Source organism: Phyllostomus discolor, chromosome 3 (assembly GCF_004126475.2).
Source record: "Phyllostomus discolor isolate MPI-MPIP mPhyDis1 chromosome 3, mPhyDis1.pri.v3, whole genome shotgun sequence".
Taxonomy (NCBI): domain Eukaryota; kingdom Metazoa; phylum Chordata; class Mammalia; order Chiroptera; family Phyllostomidae; genus Phyllostomus; species Phyllostomus discolor.
The window spans coordinates 191,112,016-191,134,328 of NC_040905.2; the positions used below are offsets into that span (position 1 = coordinate 191,112,016).

Below are 22,313 nucleotides of genomic sequence, written 5' to 3' on the forward strand. Positions count from 1 at the left end.
AACGCTTTATTATATACTTGTGTATGTCTTTGTATTTACTGGGTTGAGACGTAAAATGTATTTGCTAATATGGGTCACGGTCAGAAAAGTTCAAAAGCCACCACCTTGTACCTGCACTTTGGAGACCTGTACGCTTACAGGTCTCTAAAGTGCATCTGTGCCCCTAGCGATCAGATTGCTAGTGACCTGTGCCTTCTTAGGTGATAGCCTCATATACTGATACAACCTGCAGAAAGGGCAACTTGCAAGTGCACACCCTTTACCTTGTAGGAATTTTCCCTGAGGAAATAATCACAGATAGGTACAAGGACATACTTTCATAGTAAAAAACAGAAACTAATAAATGTCCAACAATAGGAAATTGATAGAAAAAACTATACATATCGGAAATAAAGGAATTTTATGCAGAATATAAAATTCTACATTGTAGAGTATGTAAACTTCTGGGAAATGATGATAATACATTCATAGACAATGAAAATTAATTTTAAAAACAGCGATACTGTGTGATTCAATTTTTATAATACATTTATATATACATACAAAAATAAATTTAGGGTGATAGGAATGTTTGAAACTGGATTGTGGTGATGGCTGCAAAACTCTGTGAACTTACTAAAAACCCTGTTGTACTCTCACAACAAGAAGACTGTATGGTATGTGAACCATACCTGAATGAAGCTGTCACAAAACAGTGAGACTGAAAGGAATTACACGCAGTGGTTATCTCTCTGTAGTGAAATTATGGATGATGCTGGTTTTCTTCTTTACACTTTACTGTGTTTCACCATTTTTTGTAAACTCTATATGGTACTGGGTGATCATTAAAAGGACAATTTACTTAAATAAGTAATAAAGGTCTTTGTAACAAAACACAGACCACCTCTTTTCCTACCTGTTCTTGTTGAGGAAAGCATCTCCTCTGGTCACAGTGGTGTCTCCAGTCAGCATCTTGAAAGTCGATGACTTCCCAGCCCCGTTAACTCCCAGGAGCCCAAAGCACTGAAAAGGATTAGGTAAGTGCTTTAAGCAAATTACGAAAAATCTGAATATAAATGACCATTATGAAATAGTTACCTCAGCTTAGTTTTTATATAACATGGTCCTAAAACATCATTCTCAAATATCAATGAAGAGTCAAACATTTTCTTGGTCTTCAGGAATCACATGGGCATTTTATATTTCTTTTTTGGGTGCACCGTTCCTGGAAGTACTGCAGTACGGTACTTCTAGGAAGTACAGGTCGATGCGTGGAGTGGATGGAGCAAGCCCCTATTCCATCTCCTAGTTCCAAAACTTCATTTAGTATATTGTCCTCAGATAGAGGACATATCAGATATTAAACTGAAAAGGACAGATATTCACCAGATCTTAGCCAAAAGGCCAAGAAGCTACCACATGGGCATTTAAACAGATATTTTATAATGAATGGGACCACTTTAAGTACTGTTGTATTTTGTAATGTTATCAAGTTCTTAACTGGAGGCCAAAGTTAATGAGTGAAAAATAGTAATGAGGGCCAACTGATCAAATTTTACTATGTAATCTGGCTACAGGGCCTGAAAGAAAACAAACATGAAGGAGAAAAGAAGAATTCTCATTTTAAAAATCTATTTGAATTTCATCATCTTGAACAGATCACAAAATCACATGCTGGGCATGCATAGTCTTCTTACACTGCCTGAGATTATCCAAAATCATTCTCTTGACATACGGGGTCACCAATCTCTCTCAATGACTGATTGCTTCACATAGACACAAATAGAGAAGCCTTTAAAAGCCATTTTAACCTCTTACAAACACCATTGTTTGGGAGACACAGTGTCAATTAATAGGGACAAATGCAATGTAGGGAAAGAGCCTTTACCTCGCCAGGAGGAATGCCAACACAAATCCTGTCAACAGCAGGCTTCCTCTTCCTCCTGTATATCTGCAACAGACAAAATGCACAAGTTCATGAGCCACAGAGATTCACAGCTATCCCAGGCAGCCATGAAGAAGGCAATACAGCCCAAACACATCACAAAATAAGACCAATCGGTAAGACTAAGCCACATGTTAGAATATGCTAAGAGCCTTGGCCTTTGGTCTGTCTCTGTGGTAATGGGTTTCTGTATAACTCTGAAGCTCAAAATACATGTGGATTTCTTTTCATTTTAAATCTAGCATCAACCTTTTACAAAATGTACCAGCCATCAAGGTCTACCTAATTTTTCACTTACTTAATATATAAAGATACTATAGATTTTTAAAAATAACTAAATTGACAAAGCTTGGTGTGGGGGCACATTTTGGGAAGCATGCTCTTTTTAGTAAGCTTAAGTCAGCCAAATGCTAGTTTCCAACATATAAATCTGGAAAGAACTAAAGACACACTGTTACAGCCCGTATTCACTGCCTCACCTTAGTCAACTCCTTGATTTCCAAGATGTCATTCTGTCCTCCGCCATCGAGGATCCTCTGTCTTTCCCGCCGGACATCTTCATCCTCATCATTCAGAGGAGGAAGCTTTGCCTTTACAGGTCTGAGGGAGACAAATTTAAGAAAAGTCAACCTTTCAAGCTGTTTTTCAAGAGAGAAAGATCATTTCTAAAGCAGCCCTATAAAACCCACTCTCCACAGTGTCCGGGACTGGTAGTCTGGGGCCTGTATTCCCCATTAGGAATACAGTTGGATTATCTGCTTGGAGCTCTCTTCAGTCCCCACGCCACTGACAAGTAGGCCCATGTGCTTCTGCTCTGTGGCCCCCAAGCAGGTGGTCCATGAGTTCCCAGAAAAAGCTCACCTGGGCCTGATGAAGAATCTGTACTGGATCAAAACAGTGATGAGGAAGAACACCACCCCTTCCACAGCCATGGCAAAGAGGTTTCGTCCCACCAGGTCCCAAGAGAGTGGCGAGACGAAGCGATTCTCCCCTGGTAGACACAATGCAGAGGTCCGGTCAGAATAGTAGCAAAACAGGATAGCCCTTCCTCAAGTTCAGGTTCCAATCCACCTCTCTTCCTGGAAACACCAGTGGTCATCACCCATGAGAAGGAGAAAAAATGTAAGGGAGTGACCACTGTCCAAGTCTGACACAGGTAAGGTTTTGGGAAAACACACTATGATTCAGTTTCCATCAGAATTTCAGAGCCAACATGCATTAGCTCTGTAACGTCATCTAAGATATGTATGTAATGTCTCCTTTTTAATGAGATGCCAAGATCCTTTGTAAAAAGCCAACAATCCAGGGCAATTTTTTAGTGTCAGTATTTTAACAAATTATAAGTTTCACTAAGATTAGAGAGCACTTTAAAAACATACCCCATCAGTAGCATGTAATTTAACCTAGTGACTCAATCAAATCACCTGGTTTTATGTAAATATTCCTTTAAATTCCTTATGCATCTCCTTTGTACCTTCAAATTTAAAAAAAAAAGTCTCTGCCCTGTGTCCCTTGAATAACAATGCCCATCTAACTTATATGAGCCAGTGGATAAAGAGCAGTGACGTGGCCACAGGAGAAATACTTCTAAAGAGTATGAAGGGAGGAAGCTGCAGTAAATTACCTTTTACAGACCATGTAAAAGATGATATATGGCCACGTCTGCAGACCCATGATTTTCCTAATGAGCCAAGGTTTGCACCTTTCCTTCTGATTCTCCAGCCTGAATCTAACTCTCAAAGCTGTGGTTTGACTTTTGCAATGACCTTGACTTTCCCAACCACTGGCATTCAGCACTGGATTCAAGCTAAAGGCGGTATTTTCCTTACCTCCAAAACTGCCCTCTCTCTTTTCTCACTGCTGTCCCGGGCAACTGGCTGTGTCCCAAGACCCATGCCACAACCAGCTATGTTGTCATCGGTCCTATCAGTGCGGGGGAAGCCTGTGCCCAGTCACCAGTGTCTTTGCAAAACAAAGGCCAGGGTGGCAAGGCCCATGCAAACAGCCATCTTAACTAAAACACCCCCCATCTGATCACTACTGTCACTCACCAAATCTTTCCAGGGCATCGGCCATCGCCTGGTTTTTCACCATGTCAATGAGCCCCCGTCCCAGGCAAAAATGTGGGAAGATCAAGAACACAGACTTCAGGATATCATTGATGTTATTCAGCTTCTGAAAACAAACAAGACAGAGGGAGGCTGAATGTCATTCGTGGTTGAAGCTAAAAATTTATCAAAGTCTGAGGTATGGGAGTGGAGAGAAAAATGTGATACTAAGCTGAACCTCTGAGTTCAGAGACCAGTAAAATAGCAGCAGCCATAGCTGATAATATACAGCATAATAAAAATTGTGCTCTTTAGAAAATTTGGAATGATACTATAAATATGGAGAAATAGGAGCAAAGTTTATACACATGGTTATGTTTAACCACAAGCAAATCCATCAAAACATCTGCTTAGCATTGTAAAAGTAAATTGCTCCTGTCTGGGTCAATATTTCAGTTTCAGGGTGTTATGGAAATTTAAGTAATTCTTAAATATATTAAGTCAGCAGCAGCCAAATACCCAATAACTGAGTAGGTTGCTGGATGCTGGATGCACCATGCTAGGGAACAGGTGAGGCAAAGGTTAACCTCTATTTTGAGGGAGAGTGGCATGGACACAGGAGATTACGACACCACTGGGTATGTGTTGTATGGAAGCATGAACTGAGGGCTCTGGGAGCACAGGGGAAAGGGAAAGCACCTCCCAGAGGGCAGGAAAGGAAAGCTTCCCATTAGAGCTCAACCTTTAAGGGTCAGACACTAGCAAGACCCTGTGATAGAGGAAGGGCATTACAGCCAGGCCTACAGGAGTGTGGTGGGTTTAAGGGACAATTCAGCTGAAGATTACAGCCTCTGGGGGAAGGCGGGTTATGATGGGAATGGGCCAGGAAAGGCTGTGCCCCTCTAGAAGGCCTTACATGCCAAGTTAAGGTGTTTGGACCAAGGCAATGACAACAGGAATGGACAGGGCCCCTTGATTAAGAGATCTGTAGTTGCAAGCTCTGACAAGGTAACCAGTGGAATGTAGGAAATGAACAAAAGCAAAGCACATAAGATGACTCAGACACTACAGCTTGGGGGGGCTGGGTGGATGGGAATGCACCCAGGAAAGTGTGACAGGGAAGGCGGGAGAAATGTCAGGTTTTGGGGGAAAGATAATTAGGACATGTCGAGTCTGGGGTACCTGTAAATTATTCAAATGGAGCTATGCCCTAGGCAAGTGAGAATGGGAGACTACAGTTCAAAGGACCCATCAGGGCTAATGGCATAGAATCAAGGGAGAACAACATAAGACACTGAGAGAGGTGGTAGGAAGAGGCTCCGGAATGAATGGTGCCACCCAGAGATAGCGTTGGCAATGGAAAGCAAAGATGGCAGATGAAAAAATACTGGAAAAGCAACATTTACACAGAAAGAAGTCAAAGAGAACTTGTCCAAGGAAACAGAAAGGTCTGACTGATGACACGTAAGGAAAAGAGGGAGAGAGATACTACACAAGCCCGAGGAAGAGAGAATCAGAAAAAGGACCGCGTGGTGGGTGGTGCCAGTCCCACAGACAAGGGGCACAAGGCCGTGATTAAACAGTGTCCTCCCCGATGTTCCTCCCAGCCGGAGGTGCTGTTCCTGCAGAACTCACATTGTCGGTGAAGAGCTCCAGCACAAACGTGGCCACACTGCCGTTGATCCCGATGAAGAGGTTCACGCTGGTCAGGACCACGTAGGCGGTGCTGGGGATCTTGAACACGAAGGAGGCTGGGTACATGAGAGGTGTGATCGACCACCTGGTGAGGCACAAAGACAAATGTCCACTGGGTGTCCTCAGCCTTCTCACTGACAGTGGTCACCACTACATGCCTCCCCTACTGACATCACCACCCAGAGGTGCCTTACCCATACAGCAAAAGCAGGAGGGCCAGCACAGGCAGGTTGGTGGAGGACACATAGGACTTCTGCTGGAAGCAGATGAAGATGATAATGACCAGCGTGGCGGGGACCACATAGTTGCACTGAAAGTGAGACAAGGAAACAAGGTTCACCCCTACATCAAAGACACAACACCTCCCAAGTCTTCACCCTCGTCGGACAGCAAAGGGCAGATAAACGTATTGGAGCATAACTGTGAATTAATGAAGCCACATAAAGTATTAATCAATATACTGGACAATACGTTTTGACAAGCATTTTACCCTTGGCTGGTTTTATAAACTGAATGCCCTTTCTGTCTCTCCAACAGCTGAGCCAAGGTGTCATGCTCAGTAAACTTCCTGAACGATGGATTCCCACCCAGAGACATTTCAATTTCACAGACAGCAAATAAGCTTTCATTATTCTTCCCGAAGATGACTGTGTCTGTTTCATCATTAATGCTATATTATAGTCTGCCCAAGTTCCATCTCATGTGTAATCTATTTATGAGGTAAGCGCTTATAATATGAATGTCACAATTGTTCCATCACACTGAGAATAATTTTAAAGTCTGTCCTGACAAGAGTGTCAAGAATTAAAATGCACAAATAGGGTGCATTTGAGATCTTGCTCCACAGCATATGTCATCCTCTTGGCTCCAATAAAGCCTTACACAAACTCTCTAAAAATACAAATTGTAAAAAAAGTGCACGAGTAAAGACCTGAGCATGAGACAATTATGAGAATTCACTGCTGGCAGAACAAAGCACAGGCAGGGACGTGGCAGTCCGTTTGCCAGCTCCAGGCCACAGGGCTCTGCTTCTGTCTCATGCTGCTCAGTGTGTTTATCAACAACTGAGATGAAGACATGAAGATAGCAGCAAACTTCAGAGGCTCTGAAGCATGGGAGGGACAGATATTAGACAGAAGGAGAAGTGATATTCCTGCATTAGGGATTTGACCTTTCATCTCTGAATTTCCTATGCCTGGCAGAAGCAGACACATAGCGGGCACGTGTTCACTGAATAAAGTAATTACTGAATCAAGATAAAAGCAAACGGACACTAGCAAAATGCAGTTTAACAGGGATAAATATAACATTTAGGCTCAAAAATAGTCAACTGCGTTAGTAAAGAGTGAAAGAGACCCATTTACTGGTCAAAGAGAGATTTCAGCTCACTACCAAATTGCCAACAAGACAGTGCTGCTTCCAAAATGCAGTGCCCCTGGGCTGAGTAACAGCAGTACAGGATAAAGATTAGCTCCCTCCAGACTATAACTATTCAGACCGCAGCCTGAATACAAGGTTAATTCTGGGTTTTGCTCTTCAAAAGGGACAGTAACAATACAGAGCATGGCCATACAAAGGCACTCCGATCCAAAGAGTGGCATGTCTGAGAGGCTTGCCCGAATCAGCACAGACACCATCATCATCATCGTCACTCATGTGTGTACTGTGCTCCAGAGATTACACAATGTGGTCTCATATATCATCTTATCTGGGAAAGACTTAGGTTAAATTGAAAGCTGTCTTCAATATCTGAGGGGCTATCCAGAGGGAGAAGAATGAAATTTGCTCTGTATGGCTTACAATTCATGAAATTCACAGGGAGATATATTTCAGCTCCATTTTACAAAAATTAGAACTTCAGGATTCTTGGAAGTCCTCCATATTGGTCTGAACAAAAGCAATACCTTGTAGCTGGCATGAAAACTTATTTGCAATAGATGAATAAGCTTCTGGTAAAATGGGTCATGTTTTCAAATGAATGACGGATTTCCTAGCGAGACAAAGAACAGCCTGACTCTGGAGGTTAAAACCTATCAGACAAGTTTGAGTCTTCCACTTCAATGTTTTTTTGAACAGTTTTCCATTAGGAAATTAGCTAGTGGTGGTAGTATTAATTGCAGTCAGATATTTTTTCTCTCTTGTGTGACCTCAGCTCTGTACTTGATACCATGTTTGGTGACATGAATGTATACAACTGCCTCTGTTTTTTCCCTTCTCATTCATCTTTAGGCTAGCTAGAACACTTCTGCAAGGGCCAGGGGCTCTTCCACCCAATCCATAGCCCTGATGCAGATGTACACGGCAGCAGCAGACCAGCGCTCGTACCATATCCCAGACAAAATTGGACAGCCAGTAGATGACGGGCTTCACTCCGCTGATGAACTGCAGGTGCTTCGCTTTGCTGACCCGCTCCTGGATCAGGAACACAACAAAGCTGGCGGGAACGAAGGACATCGCAAAGATAACACAGATGGACACAAGGACATCCACTGAGGTGGTCATCCTGAAAATTAAAAACAGGCTGTGAGGATACCAGGGGCCACTAATGCAAATGAAGACTCGATCAGGAAGACACACACACACACACACACACACACACACACACACAGGTGTAAAGCGCAGCCCAGGGAAAAATAACCTGTTCACCGAATACATTTTTTTCAGGGTTATAAATTATTATTTTCAAGTAAAAGCAATAAAACAAAAAAAGAAACAAATCTGACCATTCAAATGCAAACCTGATTCAACTGAGGTTAAAAAAGTCCACTGTCATAATGAAATGATTATAAAAGTCTGAGAGTGGCTTGATGGCATTCACTTTGTTCCACTGTTCTTGACCTTGCCAGAGCAATAAAGTTGTAAATTTTTATACACAAAAGACTAGTGTAGCTCGAAAACTACATAAAGCAGAAATATCAGTGTGAAACTATTCAAATGAGTTCATTTCTGGCCATAAATAAATCTGAATACACCAGCGTGTGGCATATTGACCTAACACATACAATCTAACACATCTATCAGATGCTTATAAGAACAGTTTTATAAGCCCAACAATAAGGTTTAATATAAACCACATATATAATTTTCATAAGTTTGGTATAAAGATCCCAGTGACACATATTGACATTTTATACACGTCAAGCGAAAGAAATAACTGCGCCATGCCCCATATCCAGGAAAAGAACCCGACATGTGTTGAATGCCAACTACGTACCAAGTGCTAGACTTGGCAATTTACATGAACTGCCTCACTTAACACCACACATCTACAAAGTTTAGAAACCAGGTTCAAACCCAGCTCTTCGAGATTCCAAAGGCTATCTACACTTTGCCTATTTCATATTGGCTTTAACTTTGCACACCCGCATGCATGCATACACACACAATTCAGGACTTAAAAACACAAGCTGATAAAAGTATGTTTCACCAAGTTTAAAACCAGTGGTGTAAAAACAAACAAAACTGACTTTTTTATTAAACATTATATTGATGGTGAGTTAAAATACTTTTAGGATTTTATTAGCAATTTCACTTACCTTATATGAATTCCCCAGATGCAATGGTTATTACATATTCGAACCATTTATCTACTGCACTTGAATCCCTGCCAGTCAATTCCTAAACTGATCACTTTCTATCCAGAGCCAGGACCAAGCCAAACACACCATAATGTGTTTCCCCAGCTGTCACTCTACCACCAGCTTCATGGTGCCTTCCCCCACTCCGAGATTACCCCAAACACCCTCTCCTGTCCCCACCTGATCCATTCAGACATAGCTACACTTACAGAGCCACTTCCGAGAGCTGCTGCTTGGTGAGATTCAGAGGGTGATTGAAGGCAGTAATCCCGTACTGGCTAGGGTTCGCTCCTTTCTGCAGGTTGGCCCGCAGAATGGCGTTGTTGATGACATTCAAGAAAGAGCTGACTGCATGCCACCCCTTGTTATTGAACCACACCTGAAACACAACAAGGTAACATTTCCAGATCCTGCTCCTGAGGTGGGTGCACACATACACAAAACATGTCTATAAACTTCAGAAATTCCAGTCACGCACCAAGACAAAACATTATGGTCAGAAAACAGGGCAAAGTGGTAACAGCAACAAAGATGGACTGAGCACTGTGCCCAGGCACAGAGCCAACTGCCTTATTCTTTAACTCGTCTGCTTTGCCACAGCTTTGAGGGAGCCAAGATTACTGTCTCCCATTCTAGAGATTAGGAAACTGAGGCTTCGAAGATTAAGTCATTTGGTCAAAGTCTCCAAATTTATCTGCTGTGCCCGGTGGCAAATCAATTCTCTTAACCATTGTACATCCTCACTGGTAAACCTACTAGACTGCCCTCTTCTGTCACAACTGCTAAAAAGGACTTCGGGGAACATAAGGATTATTGTTCATCAAGCAGCTCCTAGAACAAAGGGCTTTACCTTAACGTTGTTTTTTGTGTCCAGTCCTTTCATGAAACTGCCCAAGCTGCTGAGAAATCGATCCGAAGAACTGTCCTGTGAACAACAGAAACCTGCCTTAGTCGAGATGGTTCACGGGAACAACACAACCCTGGGGAGGGTACCACGACTACCTTGTTCATGAAAGTGAAATCTCGAGCCACTGAGAAGTGACCAGAAATCTACGGAACCGAGGTTGCCACGAGTCTTGAAGAACTCACACAGAAGCCCTGTGATTCAAAGTCCCTAGACACCAGTGTCTCTCTGTAACTGTTGGGTGGTGAGGATTCTTCAAAATGCTCCCCTGGCATCATCCTAAGACCCAAGACTACACCCAACGTGCAGATGTGTCAGACTCATGGGGCCGGTGCCTCCAGAGCAGAGATACAGACTCTAGGAATATTGCTCCTGTCTGTGATCCCAGCATCCACGTCATCTGACCCCCCCAACTCTTCCTTAAAAATAGGAAAACACAGATACAGAGAAATGATCAGTGTGTACTGGGTCCTAAAACCTGATGAAAATGTAAAGAACATGATTCATTTCTTGTTTAACCAGTGATTGTTTTAAAAACATATGCTTGATGCTAAGTTTATTTACCTACTGGCTAAATTCATAAATTTAAGTTATTGCGAGAGATTTCCAACCTCTGCATTCGTTTCTGGTCTACACTTTCAGATATTAAGTGGTCGCTGAGTCCTGGCTCGGTCTTGGCTGGCACAATACACTACGAGCCGGTGATGACCTTGTACTCACAAGTCTTAAACAGTTAAGGTGGTAGGTGATCAGGTTTACCTGCCAACTGCTCCCACGCACCAGCGACTATGGACCCATTTCTGACGTGTCTTGGGATAGATACTGTACCTTGGCCAGATTCAAGATTTTCTTGATCTGCTTGATGGCATCATTAACTTCTTGACTTGAAGGAAGTGACTGAGAATTTCTGGCACCCAGGGAGAACCCGCCGTACCTAGAAGGACAGCCTGACATTAAAACACAGGCAGCACAGTGCCCAGTATCACTTGGCAACAGACCCCACCTGGATGTAGACACCCATCATGTAGATGAATTGCTTATTCAAAGCAGAACTGAAGTTAGACTCGGGGCAAGTTACAATCTGACCTTCTCTAATGGATTTGATAGCCTCTTTCTTTACCCTTATGGTTCCTGCCCATGTAGGAAGGATCTGAGACTGATTATAAACAGAAAAAATGGCCATTAATATCCAAGAATTAACTGGCAAACAGGAAGTCAGAACAAGGAGTGCAGAACACTGACCAGTGAGGCTTGAGGGGGTTTAATAGGAGCTGCCCTTGACTCTTTCCTGTCATGAGAACAACTATGGGAGCCCAGTCTGCTCTGCTAGGAGTTCTGTGGGTTCTGAACCTCAAGAAGAAAGCAAAGAGGAAGAGGAAAAGCAGTGGAAAGAGCCAAGTCATGAGGCAGCCAGACATGGTGTCCCATTTTTCATAAGATGTTCACTGGCTCTAAGGATTCTTCCTTCTTTTTGTCCCTGGTTCCACCTGTTCCAGCACAACCCAGAGGGATAAGTGGGTTGAAATGCAGTGAAAATATACGGGTTTGATGCCTCTGATGTCATTCAAAAGGACCCCTGAAAATCAGATTTGGGGGCAAAGTGTAGTTACCATAGGTATTTCTTTCATACCACTGTGCCTCCTGTTAAATCACTAGAGACTCATAGAAACTTCTGAGTTTCTCCTCAAGGAGATCAGGATGCCAACATTTTGCATGCCTCCGAAGTGGCAGCTGGGCAGTGAGCAGAAATACTAAGGGCAACACAATCCCGACACTAACGGCTTCCCAGGATCCAAGACACCTGCATCAAAATCCTCCTCCCAAACTGCGGGAGTCCAGAGAAAGCAACGGAAAGCACAGAAAGAGGTCACTTACCTAAACTCATTCACCCAGATCTTGTTCTTCAAGCTGCAGAAGCCAAAGAAACCAAAAATCAGTTCAAAGAAACACTGATCCTGTGCCTGATGATACAAAAGGAGTAAATATCTACCTGAGGGTACAAAACGAAGGGGCAGAAATAAACCTGTGATCAGGCTGGTGGTATAAGAAAGAAGCCCTAATCAACATATTGGTTCTTCTCCCATTTTTAAAACTTATGTGTATGAAAATTGTGCCTTGGATTACACCAATTCAGAAACCCACTTATAGACAAAGATGTGATCAAACTAGAAACTTTTTTAAATTTGAAGGAATACATCAGTCGTGGATGGGATATGGAAAGGTAATGCCTCTTTCTTGGAAACTCACAGTAACTGTCATTCAAGTATACCCTTGCCATGCAAAGTCACTGAGAACTCCCGAGAAGCCCAACTAACGAAATCAATGGGAAGGAAAACAGAGCAAGTATCTTCTGTGCATCAGCGAACTGTTTAACATTATACCGCAGTGTCCAGGGAGCTACATGGCTCTTTCCAAGGCTCCACAGCCAGATTCTCATGCATTCCCTCCATGAGAGGTATTCATATACCATATTTTGCCATGTATGATGCACATGCATGTTTTTGTGCACATTATACACAGGATTATTATCCCCATGGTATGTAATCATTATACCCATGTATAGTATGCATCCTTTTTTCTCCCCCCTCAAAATTTGGGCACATTACACACAGCAAAATACGGTATGTCACTCATTTAACCCTTACAACAGACCCATAAGAGCAATGTTACTTTCCCATTTTACACAAGCTAAGGCTTTAAAAGGATCACAGGCTACCCCTGGTCAAAGAGCTAGTACATGGCAGCATCAGAATTTGAGTCCAGATTTCTTTTCATTCTGGAACCAGGCAGACTCAACCTTGAAGCTGACAACTGAATGTTCATAATAGTTCCTACTCGTCATCAGGCCAAAATCTGATGTTTCCCCCAGTATGCAGCCTACTATTTTTAGGTCTTACATTCCTCTGATCAGCAATGATAAGGCAAAGACCAAGTATAGGAAATAATGACCTTTTGGCTATGATCTGCACATAGGTCTTCACCAGATAATCCGAGATGTTTCTTCCCGTCAGGTTCTGAAGGATGTCCTCAGTGTTCTGCTTTCTCTGTTATCACAGGAAAAACAAGCACATGTGTTTGTATGGGCCAGAATTGAGACAGAAAGCAAATCACAGGGACTACACTGACACATGTCCCTCACACGTGTACCACAGTGTGACCAGACCCTGCTCACAAGGCCTAGGCACCAGCAAGCCAACCACCAAAGCGCAGTTCATTGTGCCCTTGGCTCTGGCCATATACTTAAGCCAGGCCAAGAAGTTCCCCAGGAAATTATTCTGGACAACTCAACAAACTGTAAAATAGGGTTCTTCATAGTCACAAAAGGTTTTTAGGGAGCAGCATCATGGACTATGCCTAGTGAATTCTTTTGTTTAATGTGTTGTACTGAGGAATAGATTAGCTATTATTTTAACGAACTATAGAATGATCTCTGAAAGTACAGTCTTGGATTAGCTACCGAGAGGGAACCAGAACAAAAGTTCACACACGCACTTAAAGTTGCTTCTCCTTGCCCTGCAACCTGGATGCTGACAAGGCAGCACAGAGCTATCACCAGCAAGCCTCGTCCTGAAACTGTTCTCAGAAAAAAATGACTCAGAACTGCATCCCACACTCAGATGGACTCAGAGAATTTGTCAGCACTGATGAGACCCACAGAACTATCAAGGGCCAGCCTCCCTAACTCGGAGGTGAAGAAAAAGGCCCAGGGTCTCAGAGTGGCCTGTCCGAGGTCACCAGCACATCGGTGGCAGAGCCTGAGATGAAGCTGCATCTGTCACAGTCTGTCCTGTGACACCACCACTCTCGGAGAGGCCACAGTGTGTCTTCCACAGCCCAGTGATCCAGAATGTAGTGTTCTGATTTTAACTCAAGTATCCCAGGCTGACTTTTCAAAATAAAGAAAGAGGCTCCCTCAGATACAGGAACAATGTGATTGAAACCCCCTCCTCTCAAAACTCACGTGTTTTCCCCTATGACAAGAATTTAAGATCAACACTAATAGAGACCCTCCAGATGTGTCACCCATTCCTTCTTCCCTAGCCTACCCTGAACTCCCCCGTCTGCTCAGTTACACCTTGTGAGGGACTCACCTGTGGAGGAGGCAGCCCCCCGGCCCCCAGGGGACACACGGGCAGCATCTTCTTGATTCTGTCATTGCTACACTCGCAGGTGGGTGAGGGGTTCTCCATCGTCCAGTTCCCATTCTGGAAGAGGTCCACAATGGTCTGGGGAACTGGCGCAGTGGTCCACTCCTCCTCCCCGACCAAGCAGGGCCTGTCTCTGCAAAAGGTGACAGCAAGGGTAGGGTCACTGGAGAGGGCTTGGCCTTTCCTGTTGCCTCCAGAGCACGGGATCCACCAGTAACAGCTGCAGACAGGCTTCTACCCCCTCATTGTTGGATTATTCCACCTCTCTATAGACTTGTAAGTAGCAAACTCACTTCACAGATAAGACCAGTGGAATGCAAAGAGGGCCTAAATGCTCATGACCTGAACTCCAGTCCAACCAATCCACCAGCATTCAATCACTCACCCATGTGCTCACTCCATAATCGTCACTGAGTGTCAGCTCTAATGCCAGACACTCTTCTGCTTATCTCAGATATGAGTGAACAAGATAAACTCCCTGCCTTCGTGGAGTTGGTGTTCCCACCACAGAGTTAGATAACAATTAAATAATACAATCTTGGATGACCACAAATGTAACAAAATAAAGGCAGAGTGAGTGGTAAGAAAGGAGCCACTTGAAGAGGTGATATACTTTGGCCAAAACATAAACAATGAGGGAGAACAGCCAGGCAGACATTTGGAGGGGAAGAACATTATAAGCAGAAGCAACAAGAAGTGCAGGTGCAAAGGCCCTGAGTTGTCTGTCTAAGGAACAACAGGAAGGCAGTGTGGCTGGAATGCGATGAGCCATGAGGAAGAGAAGGAGGCAAAAGCCAGATGGCAGAGGCCTGGGAAGGAGTCTCAATTTTATGCCTAATGTGCTAATAATCTGGTAGAGACTCAAAATTCACTTTATGTTTCAAAGCAAGTAGAGAATTTGGGTTGAATGGGGGTGAGAGCCATTGGTACAGCTTGTCTGTGCACCAGCCCCCAGGGAACAAAAGACAAAGCCTTTATGCAAGACTTGAGCTCTGAATTACTGTGAGATCATCGGGTCCCTTGCCTTCTCACTGCTTCTTTTCTCCCCCAGTAAAAGTATAGAAGGAATCAACAAGTCATTTCTAGTAACTCTTCCAGTCCCCAAATTCTACAGTTTAAAGCAGGGCCACAGTCTTTAAATTATTCTTGTAGCAAATGAACAGTTTCATGGACGGCTCTCTAGTTCTCTATAAAGTGCCCCAGTGTAATGGAAACTTCTAAGACATGGTGCCCTCCTCAACCTCACATTCTACAACCTTCACCAAATGGCTGGCTGAGAGAAAGCAAGTTATACACCACAGGGAAATGTCCCAGTCAAACTTCCCTCCATGCCACTACTTTCTGAAAAACCTGCAAGTTTCCAGAGTGGGACCCCTACATCCAACTGCCCTGAACACACGTTCAGTGGTGCTGGGCCTCGGGGCTGGGAGCCCTCTGATGTCAGGGTCCTGCTGGGCTGGCACGAATCCAGGCATCCACACTGTTCAGCTGGCATGTGATGAATCCATCTAACTCTATTTCAGCTCGTCTCATTCTTCCATCTCGCCTACAAAACTTCTAGGTGGAATCTCATCAAAAATCTTATAAAATCCAGCCAGAATATCTCCTTCCTTGTCCCTCTCCACTTTAGTCATCTTGTCCTTTAGGAATTGCTATTGGCTGCTAGGATTTACTACCCATTAAATATTAACTTCTAACAAACATTCAGTAAGTATCCAATTAATAAGAGATAAGTGCATAATAGCTGTCCATTCAGAAATCTGCTTCACAACCTTGCATACACAGGTACCATGCACATGGGTCTGGGACTCTGGCAGGGGCAGTATCTTCCCTTTAAAACCTGGAATATGTTAGCCCTTTCCCAATATGTCTGCACCTTCCCACGCTTTCCTTAACTCCTCCATTTGTGGTTCACAACCTCAACTGCAAGCTCTGCCTGAGCCTGGAAATTTGGACCTCCCTCTACCATCATTGGGCTCTCTCTGGAGCTCACCTCTCTCCGCTGTCTCTACTCACAGAAGTCTCTTGGATATACCTTCCCCGTATACTACTTCATCTATGGGTATGTAACTGAATTTATTTACACACTGCCTCCTTTTTTAAAAAAGAGGATCTAGAAGGAGAATACGATAAAAATATATAACTCTAAAACAAGAAAATGTCTACTTTTATAAAAACAAACTATGTCATTTTTTCAGACTGTTAAAGAAGCTGATGAGCAAAACCGCAAATCATATGTAATGGCAGCCTATCTCTGCACTGAGGTGGAGGGGTTGCGGGGGAAGGGAAGAAGGGAAAAGCATCTGTTCAGCAAGTATAAAGTGCTATTTAAATTAAGCATTAATTTCTAAAGCAGGAAACAAGCATCTAGAGCAATTTGCTTTACAGGATGTTAGAATACTCTCCTAGTCTGTTACCTTTGTTTCTAGATGGTCTTATTAGATTCCTATATCAGCTTTTTAAACATAAAAAATGGTTTGACAGGCAAATGATGGCAGTTGCAGTGTGGTATACAACTGACAAACACAGTGTATTCGAGACCGAACCAGGCGACAAGCACAAGAAGCCAGTTGGGGATGGCACCGTCGCAGAAGTGGTACTCACGGGATTGGGTTTCCTTCCATGCAGCGCGTCCCAAAGCCCGGCTCTCTGGTGAGGGCATTCAAGAGTTCCTGGGTGCCCGTGTCCTCAGGGGCATCATTACTGTGGGTACATGAGAGGTGGCCAGCTCAGCAAGTCATTAAAACCATAAATTTGGAGGAGGAAACGTTTTTTGAAAATAAATGCCTTATTAAGTGCTTCCTGTGGGGCCAAGTTCAAAACAGAAATGAATAAAACAGAGCCCACCCACAAGGAGTTCAGATTCAGACCATATATTTGGTATCACATTAACATACAGCATCTGTGGTGGAGCTGTGTAGTAAGTTATATGTACAGAGGTGTGTGTACATGTATATACACGTATTTATACACAATGACTTACATATTTTAACATGAACTAAATGAATTCATTAAGGATAAGTATTTCAAAAATACTTTCACATTGCTCTTTAGGCACAGATAACCAGGATATCATTCTAGGAAAGGCAGATTTCATTGGCTGCATGTTCGCATGACCACTGGAACCCACAGACAACACAGGGCTCAGGTTACAAACACAAAGCAAGCCCATGTTCCACAGCCCTGGACAATACGGGGTCAGCATCTGGGGAAGGACAGAAGGAAGTGAACCTGCACTAAATAGGAAGGAAGGGTTGGGTTAGAGAAACAGAGACCAATTCACATGCTCATGTATTGTTTTTCTGTGTGCTTTTTTTTTTTTAGCTTTTCTTTTACATCTCTGAAACACTTCCCAGATCTAAAGGTCTACAAATACTATGGGACTGAAGAAAACTCCTGGGTAATGAGATGAAAAAATTCCTTTGTCCTTTTGTTTGATGTGCTGGATTGTCATGGAGGAGCTGGTATTTTTGTCTAAAGCACACACATTAGCTAATATCTACAACTTAAAAGATTAGATAACAAAAAGACAGATTGTACTGTGCAAAAAATAAGAATGTTGACACTGTCTGGAACCCTGGTGTTAAACCACAAAATCCAGCTATATTGTGGCTCGACCACAGATTTTGTTTGTTTTTGTCAAGGGCAGATTATTTACATAGAACACACATGCCATCCCTGACAACACCAGTACAAAGAGGAGGAAAGGAGCTCAAATGTGGCAACAGAAGACTGGCCTACTCCCTCAGGTTTTGTTCACCGATGTTCTCTGCATAATATTAGTTTGTTCAGGGACTTTAGCCCCAGGTGGTAAAATCCACTCCACTGTGTATTTTTGAGTCCCCTTTCCGATGGCCCTCAGCATAGCAAACAACCTTGGTCTGCCAGAGCTCTCCTCTTTGCTTAGGCATAGAAGGCAAATACATACCTGACAAATGTGTACTGTTCATTGTACATCCAGGGCTGAAGCTCCAGGCTGGGGTACTTGCCAAAGGGGGGCACAATCAAGCTGAACACCAGGGCAATGCAGACAAACACAGCTGGCAGGACAATCTATATTCAGAGGGGAGAAGGGGAAGGGAAATCATAGCAAGTTAGAAAGGCAGCCATGGGACAATCCCCTGTGAGTCCAGCCAGCCTCCCAGACCAGCCTGCACGCAGATGAGGAGCGCAAGGCCCATGGCCCAACTCCACCAAGGCACTGTCGGCAGGTTGGACGCATGGAGCCTGAAAATTAAACCTCTTCCCTCCAAGGCATTTCTGGAAGCTGGATGCACAGGGCCAGAGGCTATGGCCACCTGGCAGACGCACCAAGCTGACAGGGAACAGCGGTCACATGTCAGAGTGATCTGGAACATTGGGTCCTGCCCTCTTGCCCTTGAAAATCTGAGAAAGACCACACTGTGACATGAACCCAACTCAGCTCAAAGGAAGGCTTAGACAACAAGCCCTGGACTGGGAGCCAGAGGACCCGAGCTTGGTTCTGTCTCTATAAGTAAGTCACTTCCAGTTTTCTCATTTATATTTTGTAGGCTGAGACGAGCTGGCCCATTCAGATATCACATTGTGATAAAACCACTCTGCAGCAACATCTCCATTGAAAGGGACTAGCTGCCATTATCTCCCAGGTGGCCTCAAAAGGTATAGTTACCTGCATCCTTATTAAACCACCTCAAACTTCACACTCCTACCTTCTCTGAAAACGATTACTTGTACATACTTTGTATGTAAACTCTAAGCTCTCTCCACTTAATTCCTGAGAAATTTATCCTTAAAAAATCTTAAAGATTTAAATGATACCCCCGGTTCTAATGTTCTGGGTTTCAATGCTGAAAATTATGACTGAGTGATTAGTTCAATGGAAAAGTACTGTTAAGAGAATTCTCTTATTTAATGATCACTGCAACCCTAAGTAGTAGTATCATTTTCACCAATCAGCAAACAAAGTAACCAAGGCTCAGAGAGACTAAGTAACTTGTCCCAGTTGGCACAGCCAGCCAATAAGCAGCAGAACCAGATTCCAAATCCAGGTCTGTATGCTCCAAGTTCATACCCTTTGCATTACCCACACAGTCTGCAGGGAAGAACTCTTGCAGATTCTTTCTCTACACTTTCTGATTTTCTGGAGAGGAGCAATTTTTCTCCTTCTAACCTAGTGAGCTAGCATGCAACACTGACATGCAGGCAAATGGTGGCGAGTCTTCTCTGTCAATATTTTCTGACCTCTCTGGTTATCTTTATCAGTTTGCAGTTAAACAGCATTTAGAGAAAAATCAAGTTTCCAATATGTTGACATGTCAAGTGCATCTGGTCATTATCATCTTCCAAGTTATGGAAGTTGATTTTTCCCAGCCAGTCTTTCCAAACTTAGTCCTCATTCTGCTCTTCTCTCCCGTAAGTACACACACACAGCAGTTACTAATGTGAGGTCCACTCCAAGTACTTTCTCATTTAATTTTCATGGCAACTACATGTCATAGGTACCATTATTATCCCCGTTTTACAGATGTGGAGATCGAGGCACTGAGAGGTAACTTGCCAGCAGCTACATAAGTGGCAAGAAGCAGAACTGGAACTGAAATACAGACAATCCGTCTCCAGCATCCATCTCATAACCATGATGCCATCATGCCTAATGGGTCACTGGTCAGGAAGCCTGCAGCCCACTTTTGAGTCCTTAGCCTGGAACAGCACTTCTTACCTGAGCAAAGAATCCCTTCCGACTCCGCCTGGCAATCAGCAGCCGCTTCCACAGAAGGGCCACAAACTGTTGCTGTGTGAGTTTCCAGCCCTTCACCTGGTAGGAGCCTTTGCCATCCATCCCACTGAGCAGGTCTGTTTCTCTGGATTCTGCAAGAAGCCAACACTGAAGGTCACATACTATTTTAAGCACTTTCACATCAACACGCCCCTCCCTCCAGCATCTTCAGCACCATCTTGGAGGCTGAGGTTGAAGGTAAAAGCATCTCAGGAGTCAAGGTCTTTCACATCCAAGAAAATGTTAAGACCGTAAATGAGCAACCGCAGCAGGCTCTGCCTTCTGGCCCTTGTCTGAGGAGTGCAGAAAATGCAGGTGCCTTGAGCCAACTAAAGAGATGTGTCCACACCCAACCAAGTGTTACCTCCAGTCATTCAGGTGAATCAAGTCATCCTCAATTCCCTATGGAATGTTCTATGAAACAGACCATGTGCATGGGCTGACATGCTTGAGAACATGCAATGACAATTTACCTCCCATCTATTATATTTTGAGTAAAAGGCAGACACAGTCATGTAATCTAAGTGTAGACAGTGGCTGAAGTCAGGGAGAACAGGCGAGTCACACACGCACATGAGCAGGGAGAGCCAGAAAGGCTTTCTATTCCTAAAAACTTATTACAGAAATCTTCACCTTAAACAAACAATTCCTAGTTGTAGGGCTTTGACATCTTACCAGTATGCACTTCCTTTCTTGCCTCCCTTTCTCCATCCCAAACACACAGGGAGACAGACACGTGCATCTAATATATCTAAGCCTAGGGTACAGTTAAGTCTAAATGCGAATTCACACTCAATGGCTCTTTCAAAATCATCCATACATTCAAAGAATACTTAGTCCAAAATTTAACACCTAATGTATGCAAGAAACTGGGGCTCCAACAGAAAAGATAATAAACAGATTCTAAGGACTGAGGGACTGTCCTCTGATGTGTATCTAGAGAGAAATCTTAGTGCGTGGAAGAGCGATGAGGATGGGCTCTTTCAGGTCTGACCGCATGCCCGACACTGGGAAAGGACAAGCGGCTTTTCTCATTTTCTCACTTCCCTTTGGACCCTGCAGGTATCTATCACTCTGGTTCAAGGCCACGAAAAGATAACACCAGAGAAGAACATAAGAGAGAAAGTCGCTTTCAAGTGACGGAATGCAGATCTTGCCCAAACGGACCTGGGTCTATGTCGGAATCGTTTGTATCAACAGCATCGTCTTCGGTGAATGGGCGCAGACAGCTCTGCTTGTCCCCGAAGACCCGTCTGTTTCGTCTCGCTGGCAAAGTGCCATCTGAAAGCAAAGGGAAAGAATCCCCACATTTTCTTTTATTTATATAGCAAAAGAAACTCTCCACATCTGTAACACGCTTGTACACTAAAAATAAGGATGTAATAAAACAATTCGAAGGGAAAGGCCTAACACCAGTGAGCTGCTGGGAACCGCCCTGCCTGGTATCAGCAGCTGTAACCCCGCCTAGGTTAAGGCTAAGGGAACGCCCTTGGAACCATAAGCCAGCAAGGAGACAAAGCTTATCTCCCTGGCAGGAGCGCTGCTTCTGCTGCTTCATTCATAACTGAACCCCAAAGCTTGGTCGGTTAGCCAATGATGGATAAGATTCCCCAAGGGGGGAATGATCTAAGATAGGCACGATCACGTGGGAGGCCCCCAAAAGAAGGACTTTGGGGGCTACAGCAAAAGTGGGTGATGGACCCTCGCTCCTCGGCTTTGACATAGCCTGAGTCCTCATTGTCTGGGAGAAAATCTCCTCATCCCTTGGCTGCCTTACTTCCCTTGCTCCACCTAAGCCTGAAACAATGACAGGGTGGTGCAGCTCTGTGCTGAAAAGGGCGGGTTCCCTGGGTGATCAGGCCTAGGAAAGAACATGTAAATTCCTGTGAAACCTTCTTTGTTTAGAATGCTCTCAGCTGAATGAGAAGGGTCCAAGGAGGAAGTTAGTTTGTTCCTTAAAAGTCTTACAGCTCTTTGATCCCGACTCACAATAGACCCTCAGGGTTCCTTGTTATCTATTGTTTGATCCTTACTTCCTCATGAGTAATGTGCTTTACCTGAACTCTTATGCAAAACAAGCCCAATAAAAGCAGGTTTGGACGGTAAATCAGCGCTCTCCCCACTAGAGGGGGTGGCCATCCCGTCCCTACTTCTCCACAGAAACTAGTCTGTCTCTGTGCATGTTTTTTCTTGCATTTTCGACGAGCCATCTGCAGCGTTCCGTGATCACTGCTGGCGGGTGACCCACGCATCAGTGA

The 22,313-nt window shown here is 43.8% G+C and overlaps 1 protein-coding gene and 1 pseudogene across 4 annotated transcripts in view; both read right to left on the reverse strand.

The window, feature by feature from the left end:
- Positions 1 to 22,313, reverse strand: part of ABCA1 (ATP binding cassette subfamily A member 1) — a 120,151-nt gene that overhangs the window by 8,481 nt on the left and 89,357 nt on the right. For all 4 annotated transcript variants that reach the window (XM_036021988.1, XM_036021990.1, XM_028505370.2 and 1 more), the window contains 18 exons: positions 21,223 to 21,336; positions 19,999 to 20,147; positions 18,226 to 18,350; positions 16,902 to 17,000; positions 14,241 to 14,430; positions 13,099 to 13,193; positions 12,025 to 12,057; positions 10,978 to 11,083; positions 10,096 to 10,170; positions 9,455 to 9,624; positions 7,993 to 8,170; positions 5,862 to 5,977; positions 5,608 to 5,752; positions 3,976 to 4,099; positions 2,786 to 2,915; positions 2,404 to 2,524; positions 1,868 to 1,930; positions 896 to 1,002 (listed from right to left, as the gene is read on the reverse strand). In XM_036021988.1, the coding sequence (XP_035877881.1) occupies positions 896 to 1,002; positions 1,868 to 1,930; positions 2,404 to 2,524; positions 2,786 to 2,915; positions 3,976 to 4,099; positions 5,608 to 5,752; positions 5,862 to 5,977; positions 7,993 to 8,170; positions 9,455 to 9,624; positions 10,096 to 10,170; positions 10,978 to 11,083; positions 12,025 to 12,057; positions 13,099 to 13,193; positions 14,241 to 14,430; positions 16,902 to 17,000; positions 18,226 to 18,350; positions 19,999 to 20,147; positions 21,223 to 21,336 (2,140 nt within the window). The remainder of the gene's footprint in view (positions 1 to 895; positions 1,003 to 1,867; positions 1,931 to 2,403; positions 2,525 to 2,785; positions 2,916 to 3,975; positions 4,100 to 5,607; positions 5,753 to 5,861; positions 5,978 to 7,992; positions 8,171 to 9,454; positions 9,625 to 10,095; positions 10,171 to 10,977; positions 11,084 to 12,024; positions 12,058 to 13,098; positions 13,194 to 14,240; positions 14,431 to 16,901; positions 17,001 to 18,225; positions 18,351 to 19,998; positions 20,148 to 21,222; positions 21,337 to 22,313) is intronic.
- LOC114513437 lies at positions 1,189 to 1,395 on the reverse strand (annotated as a pseudogene).